Source organism: Rhamphochromis sp. 'chilingali', assembly GCF_963969265.1.
Source record: "Rhamphochromis sp. 'chilingali' genome assembly, chromosome: 19".
In the NCBI taxonomy this organism is placed as follows: Eukaryota; Metazoa; Chordata; class Actinopteri; order Cichliformes; family Cichlidae; genus Rhamphochromis; species Rhamphochromis sp. 'chilingali'.
This window is the reverse complement of record NC_137946.1, coordinates 23386539-23399487: the sequence shown is the minus strand read 5'-3', so window position 1 is coordinate 23399487 and position 12949 is coordinate 23386539. Positions and strand designations below refer to the sequence as shown.

The window sequence follows — 12949 nt, the reverse complement described above, 5'->3', positions numbered from 1 at the left end:
AAGTGCACAGATTATAAAAGAGAAGATAAAGCAAACAGATGTTGTCTGTAAACACAAAGGATGCACTGTATTATTAACTTTCTGAAACCTAATGTAAAACCTAATCATCTGTAGGTAAGCGTGTGATGGAAATTCATTGATATCTCTAACATAGTATAGAAAACAACAGGGTAGAATGGATCTATATGAGAACGAGTAAAGAATGAAAACTGGCAACTTGATGTATGACGTAGATCCTGCATAATGATTAGCTTCTCTATATATACAGAAAGAGCTGTCAAGCAAGTACTTCTACCAGAGGGCTCCAGAATGACATAGCCCCTAACTATTGCAGCCAAGGATTAAATATATTGCATTGGGCGTGTCATTAAACTCTGATTTATTGTTCCACCATAAAAAAGTACACCGAGTCTATTCTGATTTATCCACAAACTTATTGTGAGATGTCTATACTGTATGTGGAAGCGTTTTCCATGAAGTTCAACACAATAAACTTGGCCGACACTGGCTAGATTGCTGATCTGGTAAGTAATAAAATTACTTAGTCAGCTTTCACAGTCTTAGTTGCTTAGTTTGCGATGCTGCAGCCTGCAGAGCAAAGCAAGCTGTGTTTCTGAGCAACTTGAAATGTTTATCTTTAAGAATGTTTATTGCTGAAGCAGAACTCTTAGCACGCAACAGCTGTATATCTCACTGCCTGTTTTCATTACACCTCACTGTGTGGGTCTGGGAAGTTTTTTAGTGTGAAGGGAATCTGCACCAAAATTGAGGTCATTTTAATTTTTATTTCATAAATTTCTCTGTGTCTGAACCCTTGCAGTGGCACAAATATATTTGTATAGTATATTTGTAGTATAGTAGTAAAATAAAAAAAGATAAGGATAAAGTAAACATGAGTGTTACGGGTGTCTGAAGCATTAGCAGCTGTGAAGTAGGAGTGAACTTAGCCCTTTGCTTCACCTTCTATCATTCTTTTAGATTCGTACTGTCCTTCAAATATTGATTTCTCTTTCACTTACTGAAGTTTAACTAATTCTAATAACCAATTATATATATATAATATATATATTATACACATATATTAGGTTTTAGCTGTTCTTATTCTGCTGGGTGGAGACCCCTGTTGTTGTACCTGGAATCTACTGGATCCACTCTCATTGTTTGGGGGTTCCTAATGTTCCTACCACTGGGACCACTTTGGACTTCCAGATCTGCTCCAGCTGTTCCTTCAGCCCTGGGACTATTTTCTCACATTGCTGTCTAATGGTATTGCCACAGCTATCCCAACTGTGATCTTCTGCTCTTTGTCAACCACCAGTGTCTGGTTTGTTGGCCATCATCAGCTTGTCTGTTTAGAACTGTGTTGTTCTCACTGACCTTTATTGATGTCTCCTATTGGGACTTGGGGACTTTTAGTCCATATGTGGCACAAATGTTCCTGTCCCACTTGGTTGTGCTTTAAAGTGTACGCCGTCCCAACTTTCATCCTACATCCTGCTATGTGTTGACATTCTCTGGGCACTTTTGCACAGTCTGCAACTGGGGTCCTGCTGGCTGTGGTAGATCTCTGCCTGTATGGATATGCTGGTTAAGGTCTGTTTTTGTGACATGTTCAGATCCGCTCTACTGCCCTTTTTCTACCCAGGGATAGGATCTCTTGATGTCCATCACTTCCCCTATTTGTTTATGGTATACCCCATGAGGGGTTGGTCTTCCATGATAGTTCTGCTTCCCGTTCCTCATCACTGTCTGTCTTCAGCTGCTTGAGGCACCCTGGGAGCCATTATGTATACATATAAAGGGGCTTCATTAATCTGTTTAGCTACATGCTTGTGCTTTAAGTACACTGATCAGCCGCAACATTAGAACCACCTGCCTTACATTCTGTAGGTCTCCCTTATGACACCAAAATTGACCACTGAGCTATGGACACAGGACACAGTCAGGCACCTGTTGGGGATTTAGGAGGGTTTTGAGAAAGTATTTTCCACATGAATGCTAACAGCCAAAGTTTCTCTGCAGTATCAGCACTGTAATGAAATGACCAATGCTATTCATATTAGGTGTCAATGATGGAGGCTTACTAAAGCAACGAACTAGGCATATAACCACAGGAAATATCCTCTTAGGTGTGTCCAGTCAGCAAGTGTAGTTCATCCTTGCAAAATATCCATTTGAAATTATATTAAGAAGTTGCTTCTCTTACCAAATTTCTCAGAAAAATCACACAAAAGTAAAAGTGCCTTTCTAAATCAAGACTTTCTTCTTCTTTTTATTCCATTTAAGGGTTTTGTAATGTGGTCTTGGTTAGAAAGCACACATATTGCAGTCTTGTGGTCTAACATGCAATATGAAGAAAGGACCATGCCAGAGCTAGGGTGTAAAATTAAGACAAATTGAGTCTCTTGTGTTTTTGTACATTTTTGTGGTAAAATCCAGCAGTTAAGCCCAGGAAAGAATGTGAAAGATCATGCCATCATAAAGCACTTTTCATTTTATTTAGAACCTAGAAAAAAAAAAAAGAGCAAATAAGAAGATCCAGAACAAAAACATGTGTTGGTAGAACAATAAGTTAAATACAAGGAGAGGATTCGTGTCTCAGAAATTATTTAAAGACTAGACACAGGGTTTGCGAAGGCACGCAAGTGACATGATCTATACTGTGTGTTAAAGCAATCACAATGAAACAAATATGTACAATACCAAAGACACAATGTGGTAGCAATATATTTTTCTCATAATTTACACGTAACTAGCTTGGGTAGATACCAGCAGCTAAACATCACTGCTACTATCTGGAAAACAGAATGGAAATCAGCGATGCAAAAATTTATTCCCATTTCAAATTACAGAAGTATTTTTGTTAGCAATATTTCTAAAATTAAGGACATCATCGCTCCTCTGCACCACGTTGACTCCACCACACATTACATTATTTCACAATAAGCTAAGACTGATTGCTACACGTTTCTTACAGAAAGTTTTTCTGTCAAGAAAACAAAATACATGTCGTCCCCTCATTTCTCTTTCTCACCCTACCTCAGTCCCTAAATTTATTTCCCCCCCTTCCCTCTGAGGAAACGTAGAAATATATTTCATTAGCCTTAAGGGCTTGGCTGTAGAAATCTGAAGCCACTGCGGGAACTTCTGTCTTTTGCTCTCTTCCAAAAAGTAACTGTGTGAATTTACAGTATATAGTGGGGTCACAAAAAAAATGAAGAAAGAAATAAAGTGAGTATTGTTCCCACATGTTGTAGGTTGTGAAGTCCCAGTTTACACGGTCCTAACAGATTTCTGTGGCTATGTCTCCAGTCTCAAATGCACACAATCGTTTTTAAAAGCTGTCATGAGAGGTGGAGAGAATTCTGATGTCAACCTGAAGGCTCAGCGCCCAGTGAACTCTGTGCTCTTGTGAACAGGAATTCTTCAGTGTGAGAAGTGAAATTCCTCTCGTAGTCAGGTGCATAAGCCAGAAGCACCACCTACCTACACTGTATTTGCAGATGTGCATCACACCCGCTTAAAATGTCCAAATGGATGCACTGCATTCAACTAATTTACTTTAGCATTTAAGTCGCATTTCTTCACATCTGGGGGGAATCATTTTTTGAAGTTGACTCCCAACAAGTTCTAGAGTTTCTCACAGAGTTTTCAGGATGTTTCCAGCAGGGATTTGTTTACCTTTCAGAAGGTGGTGCTTGCATAGCTGCAAACGGAGGCATTTATTACAAGCAGAGGTTCAGCAAACCCAGTCACCAAAACATACTGACACATTCCAGACATTGTTAGAGATATGCTTCAAGTGAACTATTGCTTATTTTGTTTGCATAACTGACAAGTGAGCAGAAGAAAAACGTGGAAACTAAACAGAAATGTTCCCCGGTTTTGCAACAGAAAAGGTAAATTGCATAAATGTGAGTTAGAAATGCTAAAATCCATCCAAAAATAAGTATATTATTGAATTATAGCGAAGGAGAAAAAAAAGCCTTTTAACCCATAACCAGGACTTGAACAATATATCAGAATACCTTACAGGACTTGGAATATTATGTGGTGAGAAGAGAACTGTGAAAATTAGTCCTCAAAGCTAATAACCACATCCTCGGCACAGCTCATCACATCACATCCCAGCAAATCAGCTCAAAAATATTTTGTGATAATGCACATGGTGTCTTAAAGTTAGTGTAAGGCTTAAGTGGGAGATTACGTTTGTAATAACCTGATCAGTAAAAAAGCAAGAGTAGTCATATCTGTTTTCTTATGAGTTTTGCCATGTGTTTCGAGCTTAGGGCTGCCAGTTTAAATACTATAACATACAACGCTAACCTTTTAATAGTCTGGAGATTTGCGATGCTTATCTTACCAAAGCTGTATTCTGTCAACAGATTTCGATATGCTCAATATAAAAAGCATTCATCAAGTCTGTCAGTGTGGAAGCACTGATCTGGGATCACTCAACTGCAAATTTCACTCTCCTAAAGTCAAAACTGACCCAAGATAAGCATTCCTGCTTGACAGACCCTGATTAGTTTAGGCGAGTAAACTCAGTAGCCGCATTCTACAATATTTTGGTTACCAGTTGTATTACAGTATAGCCCCCCCTCTTTTATCTCAGACCAGCTCCACCTTGGAGTTGGGGTACACAGCAACAACATCGTAGCCCTCGGGAGGCTGGACGCGGGCCTTTGCGTGGGTCTCGCAGTACAGATTGTCTTCGATAAAGAAGTAGCCTCTCTGCTTTAGGTTGATGCCGCAGTCGTCGCAAATGAAGCAGTCAGGATGGTAGAGCTTGTCCCGGGCCTTCACGATGGTGCCACTACATGTAGAGACAAAAGAGGACAAAAAAAGAGTTTACTATACTGTAAATAAATGTAACAAGTTATAAAATCCTGCAGCTGCAGAAGTGAATTACTGCAAATATTACTGCAGCTTCTACTGGATCATGATAAACACTGATTACGTAGTTTGGTTAAGCCTGTTATTCAGTCCTGCTCTTTATTTTTTTTAATTTTTTTTTTTTTTTAAATGACATCAGAAACAGCAGTATGCGACATTACGTGATGGCAGAGCTTCAGTTCATCCTTTGTCATTTTTTTTTTTTTTTTTTTTTTAAATAAATAGGACAGGGGGAATGAATGAGAGAGAGAGGGGGAGAGAAAGAAAGAAAACCAAAGGGGAGAAGAGACGGTGAGAAGGGGGGGGAAGAGAGAGAAAAAAAAAAAACAAAACTCCTGGGTCACCTGTATGGAGAAAAAAAACAAAACAAAAAAACAAACAAACAAAAACAAACAGAGGAGACAGCAAACAACAAAGAGCAACATAATAATAGAGAAAACAAAGCACCATCACAATAAACTAGCTAGTCATAGATATCAGTATTTACTAAGTAATAAACGATATTGTGCAGCACGCAAGATAGACAGCGCACAGTGTGCTTTGAGGCAGCAGCCAAGAAAGCTTTAGTCCGCGTCTGTGAATACCCATGTGTGCATACCTGTGTGGATCAGCATGCTTGCATTCCAAAGGTTTCTCCATGTAATGATCTGCTAGGGAGTGTGGGGGGGGCCACAGCCCCGTCCTCCAGGGTGTGAAGCGGGTATGGAGGAGATCAAAACTCCAGACATCCAGAGGCCCCCAGAACACAAGAGACCATGGAAGACCAACAGAGGGGCAGCCGCGCCACTGTCCCAGTAAGAGCTGAGGAGAGTCCCAGATGAGGGCTCGCCCAGCAGCCGCGGAGCAGAAGTCAGGGGGAGTTGCAGTGACGCGCCCGTGAGCTCCGCCGGCCCCCAGCTGCGCCTGAGTGACCGAGCCCTAGGCCGAGAGGCCGGGGGCACCCCACCTCCAAAGGGGCCCGAGCGAGCCCCAGGCCCGAGGCCCCGACAAGCGGCCGCCAAGGAGTGAGCCGGTGTGCACCCGGACGCCCACCCCCAGACACAAAGAACCACCAACACACCGACACCTGAGGGAGTCCGCCACCGGCAGGGGAAGTGGTGGTGGGTGGAGATAGGCCTCCAAACCTTGGAGGGCCTGAGGTGTCCCCAGAGAGGTGGCGTCTGATACCCAACCTGACATATAGACACAGACATACAGGCACACACAGACACAAACATCCATTCCCACCCTCATGCTCTCATATGCACTCACTCCACACTCAACCAACGTGGAGACAGACATAAAGAGACGCTGTACACACGATCACACTCCCCAAGCGTACTCTACAAACCGGGTCTAGGTACCCTTGCCCCTGGAGGGGGGAATTGCACCCAGACCCAGGTGGTGTTACCCTTTTCCCTGCGGTGGGGAGAGGCAGACCACCCCGACTCCGCAGCAGCAGGGAGGCCCCACACCCCAGACCGCAGTCGGACGGCCAACTCCTCCTACTAGCCCTCCCGCTCCAGCAGGCCGCAGAGAATGGGGGTGGGAGAAGACTCCAAACCTCCCTCCACCCGCTCATTGTAGTGTTGATGCATATGTGTTCTAAGGTGCAATTAAAACCCAGGAGGGCATGGAGCTACCTGCCAAGGAGCAGCAGGTAAGCGCATGGTCCCTCCTGCTAACCCTCAATGACTAAGTGTATTTAAAATTGAGAGGTGGGCAACGACGTCAGGGGTGAGGTATACACCCTGATGGTGATTTGGACTCCGTGATTGTGCCCACCCCCAAGATCCTATATGTATGTGTAATGAGAGTGTGAATAATGTGAATGTCTAAGTTGTGGGATAAAATTGAGGCAGAGGCCTGCTCTTTAACATTTATTAATGTGATAAATAAGAGTGCACACTGTGTTCAAGGCTTATATTTCACCTTTTTAGCAATAGAGGAAGATATGAATACATAAAAACGTGATCGGAAACTGGACAGATAAGCAAATTGCAAAATGCAGTTTTCCTTTAAAGGCTGTCTGACTTTTTGAAGGCCAGTTTAAAAAAAGATGTCCTCATCACAGTAGACGTTAAGCAAAAATGAATGACTCACAGTTGTTCATCAAATGTTGCATTATCTATGCAAATCAGGAATTATACTTTATAGCCACTGTACCTATGCAAGCATTTGAATACAGCTCATCACATGTCGTGTGTCAGCTTCAGGTGGCAGAAAGGTTACACGCTGTTAAACAGTACACATTTATTCCGCTGCATGGCTACTTACTGGCACCAGTGAATTTAGAAGAACTTTGGTCAGCTGCACGGTGACAAGAGTGTTAGGGACGTTGTTCATTCATAGTTTCCAATTAGATTTTCCTGTCTGGCCTTGAGATTGGGGCCAACAACCATTAAATCATAAACTTGGTGCTTTGCTTTTCCAAAGTGGCCGCATGACTCGCAGGATAAACTCCTGACACAGTGTTCAATACATCTTTAAAGACTGTAAAAAGCCTTTAGGTCACAGCAGCCGTATTATACTGCACAAGCTTCCACAATGTTCTCTTGTTAACACTGAAAATAAGCTTATGACATCATTTTTTTAACATTTCTTTAACCTCCGCTGCTTTTTTAGAGAGGGGATTACCGGTGTATGTGGTTAGTTTGTCAAAAGGTGTGTTCAATTCACAATACGTGTATGAAGAATGTGTGCATGGGAAAGGGTGTGGAGGATGGCTTGGTTTAATCATTAAAATGATAAATGTGAGCAGAGCTTTCTGAGGACTTATTGAAAGGCCTGTCTGTGCATGTCGACCAGTGAAAGATCACTTCTTTGTTTTCAAAATCGGGGGAAGAACCTTGACTCACCTCGCATACTCTTAAACTTTATGGCAGCAGACAGAATGATAAAATAAGTGGGAGATGTATAACTTCCTGCTGACCCTCACAAGCATTTCAACAGAAAATCGATTATATCTCCAATGTCATGTTTATTTGTCTGTACTGTACCGCAGCAAATTTTCAAGTTAATCACTTTTATGGCTTCTTGAAATGTAAAAGTACATTTTTTTATATTTTATGCACATGTTTTTATATTACACACAGCCCAAAGAGTCCCTCGCCAATATGACCCCATTATTTACATATTATTGTCATCTTAGGATATACAAGTCAGAATTTGCACAATACTTACACAATACCGTTACAGCACCGTGTGCACTGGGGTAGTTTCTGAAGACCAGACATAGGGCTGGGGATGGGGCTTCCCAACTTGGGGATTGGAGATCTGACGGGAGACTTTAAGTTTCTCATTCTCTCCGTTGGTGACACACCTATGAAAAACGATATGTCGTTAAGAGACATACTTGAAAAAAAAAAAAAAAAAGGCAAGTACATCATGCTCCAGGGATTCTAGACACTGAGATATCACAACACTTCCTCTGTATCCCTCTGGTAAGCGTATTTTATATATGTCTCCATGTGTTTGTAGGTTCTCACTCATTCAGGTCATGGTAGTTTTGGGAGCTTGAAAAAGAAAGCGATTGAACTTCTTTAAGTTAAAGTTTAAGAAAGTCCAGTTGCCATCTTTTTTATCTCTTCAGACTGTATGTCTCCATATTTCTCTCAATTAAAGTTAAGTTAGCGCTACTCTGTTAAATGAAGGTGAAAAGTCACATAGGTTCCTGAAAGGGAATGCTACATGAGTTGTCTGTAGTTTCTGTTCACCACTCAACCATTTTTCACTTTGTGTGACTCTCAAGCGCCTTTGTGAGATACACTTGGAAGAAGTGTGACTGAGATGGTTTCTTTTTCTCAGCTGTTAGCACAACAAGCACACTGTTACTAATCAATGGTTGTGTTATTATATTATTAGCAACACATATGAAATACACATAGTGTCTGTTGGATATGAAGATGTTTCTGCTGGTTTGTCCAAGTACATGCAAGTGAGGACTTCAAGCAAAACATCCAACTAATATTATTACACTTTAACACTGAAATGAACAACATTCACTGCATTAACCAAACAGCAAAGACCCAGCAACTGCCCTGAACTCCTGGTTCATGGTTGCAGGAACCAGGGGACAAGTCATGGTAAAGCTTTAATTAAAAAATAACAGTAACATTCTTGCTCTTCTTCAGCCTCGTTCTATTGAAACTGCAAAAACTGTAGTACCGATGTACACAGTAATCCTACAAGACATACTGATAGGAACATTTGCCAGTTTTTCTATGGTTTTTTTTTTCCTAATATGGGCTCTGCTTGTCTGTTCTCCTTAAATCACATTCACAGAATTCCTTCTTTTCTTTCCATTTTGTGTGCCTCTTCTGTGTCTCTGGCACCTTCCCGTGATCCCTATTCAAGTGTCACATTCTGTAGTGCCTTTCCTGGGAGGAATGCATCAGTCAGCCTGGCTCGACACCAAGCAAGGAAAGTACCTCATGGAACCTCATCACATCACATCGATATGCTACAATCACACGACGCATGTGAAAGACGCAAAATGGTTTGTAAAGAGATTCATCATACTGCTTACAAACGGCTTAACAAATTTATCAAACCATCTGTTACAGAAAAAACAAAACCTGCAAATCTTTCTAAAAATACTGTTAAAAATTGTTTAAAATTACTGTTATTTATTATGCAAGTAACAAACTGAATTTGTCTTTTTATACAAAAAAAAGTTATTTAAGAACAACATTTTTAACTACTAAAACTACTTTTCCTGTTCAGGAGTGCAAGTAAATACTGTAAAACAGTGAATTTTAAGAATCATGGACAATCACAATAATTATATTTTAGCATTAAAAAAAAATATATTATTTTGATCAAAGAGCATTTGCACGCTGGTGAATAAGTAAAGAAACATAATAAAATATTTTTTGTTAATCAACAATACAGTCATTTAGGGCAGCTCTGGCATAATTGGTATTGATATTAAAAAATACTGAGATTCAGAAATCTTCCATGGATGCATGCTTTGAATTGTCTTCTTTCAAGATAAAGCTTAATGCTAATTTATGTTATGATTTTTTAAAACAGATTTTAGGTTGTTTAAATGGTGGTACTGTGGTAGATGCGTGTTACTACCTTCCCATGGTTGTCATTTCTTATTAGAAGTGAATTCTAAGACAATCAGGTATTTAGTCATGCCTGACTGGAACGCATTAAAGGGGATATTTTATAGTGGGTATCTGGAGCCAGTACAATGCATCCAAGCGCAGCCGAGTAAATCAGTAGAGCACAGCCACTACATGACTTCCCTTTGCTGATGATGTGCCAGCAGAGGCCGTTCAGCCAAACAGGCCACCTATGACTACCAGTAACCACAGTGTAATTACCGTACATCTGGCACCTTCCTCAAAGTGATTTCTGTCCCTCAGTGTCAGTTAGCCTCTGACTGCTCCATAGTGTGTTTAAGAGATGATATTATCAGACCATGTTATTTCTGGGATGAATGCCTCAGTTGCCCATTAAGGCACTCTAATGGAACCATGACTTTCTAACAAGCGGGAAAGCTAATGCATTTTTTGTACCACAGTCATAAATAAGTGCAAAAGGGGGCTTTTCAGCTCTTGCTTTACCTAAAAAAAATAAATAAATAAAAAAAAAAGCCATTCCACACAGGCCTGCTATATTTTGCTGCCAAACACACGAATGTATCGTTTGATCGACAGTGACAAGTTGTCCATTTGCAGCACATATCTCACCCCATGTAACATTCACACTATAATCTGTGACTAATGTCAAGCAGACGCACTGTAAAACATGTCAAACGCAGAGTGCGAAGCTTCACAGAATTTAAGGCAGTGGGAATCAGTGTCGTTTTCGACAGCTACTGAGAGGTACTGTTTCTACAACTCTTCAAGGACATCTTGATTTGTTCCTGAAACATGTGTTGTGTTAGTTTGGTTCCATCCAAGATGTTTAAAAGGAAGGATTCTATCAAAAATAATCTGTCAAAAATAATGCCAAGAAAAATATGACGAGAAAGATCTGATGAAATGTTTTAGAAAGATTTGCTGTTTTTAATATGGGGCCACACATGCAGATGAAAAAAAAAAAAAGTATAATTAAATGTAAGCCAACTGACAGAAGCATAACAAATTACAACGGGCTGTTAACACCAAATATCAATTACGTCTTTTTTCATGTCACATCACCGTGAAATCGCTTCACACTGCTAGAATCACATGTTAGACACCTAGAAACCCTCTTTTTTAGATGCATTTTGCTTCTCTTTCACCCCCCCCCCCCCCTCCCCCAACCCCTCTTTTTTGACATTGCCTGGTTAATTGGGACCCCAAACAGTGTTAAGCTTATTTTCATCATTTTACCCTTTTCAGTTGTGGTCATTTTGGAGAGATCCTTTAAATATCCCACATGTTAAGTAAAAGTATTAGTGGTGTAACCCAAGAGGCAATCAGAAATGTGATGAATGTTATACTTTGAAAGTAAAACAGTCCTGCTGATTGATGTGCTCTTTAGAGGTCTTTTCTGAGAAAGGACACAGCCTGAACCCATCTTGGAAATTTCTTTAAACAAACAACATTTGAGTCTGGAGTATTTTTCAGGGGTCACTGGCACTGTGTTTATTTCTTTTTCCAACTGTTAAAGAAACAAAACACTCCCCGGTCTGTGTTCCTTCAAAATTTGCCTCAAACGATCAGCAGTAAAGGTGAAAATTATAAAATTCAATCTGCAACAGTGCAGATTGAATTTTGGTTTGTGGCACAGCTTAGTATTTGAGTGTTCTTATCTTTAATTCTTCATGTTGCTGTTTTCCTTGCTTTTACCTTTTCACATTTCACATCTTTGTGTTTGTATGTGTCCTTGCTGCTAAAACAATGTCCTCTTGTGGAAAACAGGATATGTACTCAAGTGTAATGTTGTTGCAGTACTTCCTAAAACACCCCAACTTTCCTATTTAACAGTCACACCACCGCTCCATCCACATTGCAACCAAACCATGGAAGACTCTGTGGAATTCTTGGTAAACTGACACTTTTGTTTGCTTTAACTTTAAAAGCCCTTAAAAGTCAACACGACCTCTACACTGGCTTTAGCCTCCAAAAAGGAACCACCTCCAGCAATTTAAGACATTCATTCAAATGCAGTATTTTTTTTTTACTTGTTTCACAATAAAAAAAAGAAATGGAAACAAGCAGCATCTGGAGAAGGATTTAATTCTCTAACACAGAATAGAAACAAAGACACAGGTAGCTTTTGAATCAACAAAGGCACAGATAGCTTGATGAAACTTAGAGTCTCTGTTTCATCGAGGATTTAGTCTGTCAATCAACCTGTCAGTCACTCAAGCTGAAAGGCAGATGAGAGCAGACAAAAGAGGTCCCTTTAATCTCTTTAATCCATCAGTCCTAAAATCTGCATTTTCATCCAACCTCTTTCATCTGTTGTTAGCATCTTATTGCTTTAACTGCTATAAGAAGTGACAAATTATGAAAACAGTCTGGTTTGGCTCTGATCCAGGTCTCCCCACAGAAGAAGTTTACATTGTTCCCTGTGCTGTTAATTATCCTGTCAGCTCTCACATCAAAGGCTGATCCTGAGAAGTAATAACCAGACAACGGAGTATTCTACAGGGAAAGAAAACCTTTAAATCATGCTACTCTAAATTATCTAAAACTCTTAAACATTATATAATGCCAGTTCAGAGACTTGATTTTTTTAAAAACTATTTTGTGTTTTATTTGTAGTAAATATGCAGTGCATACTGCTGTCCTGATAAGTTTTACTTCGGATTTGGTGCCCTTTTGTGCTAGCCCTGGCATTAAGGTGAGATAATCTTCTTTTAAAGATTAAAAACGTCCACATTTGGAAGTTGGAGGATTGGCAAATGAATAAGTCACAAGTTTGCACGCCAGCTAAAAGAGGTTTGTGTCTCATTCAGGAGTTTTGTGTTTTGCTCATTAGTTTACTTTTTCATTCTTATTTGATTACACTTCCTGTATAAATTCAGGCACCAAAAACTACTTAGGTGGAAATGATCCTGTTTTGGTTAGAACACGGCCCTCAACATCATTTACCCTGCACATTAAAGGCAGCAGTTGTGAGTTATGTA

The 12949-nt window shown here is 40.2% G+C and overlaps 1 protein-coding gene across 1 annotated transcript in view; it reads right to left on the bottom strand.

Moving 5' to 3' along the window:
• Positions 1 to 2479: 2479 nt before the first annotated feature.
• pdlim4 (PDZ and LIM domain 4) overlaps positions 2480 to 12949 on the bottom strand; it is a 48242-nt gene continuing 37772 nt past the window's right edge. Inside the window, exons 6-7 of the mRNA XM_080866368.1 lie at positions 8059 to 8197; positions 2480 to 4816 (exon numbers count right to left, since the gene is read on the bottom strand). Of these exons, the coding sequence (XP_080722494.1) occupies positions 4612 to 4816; positions 8059 to 8197 (344 nt within the window). The 3' untranslated portion in view covers positions 2480 to 4611. The remainder of the gene's footprint in view (positions 4817 to 8058; positions 8198 to 12949) is intronic.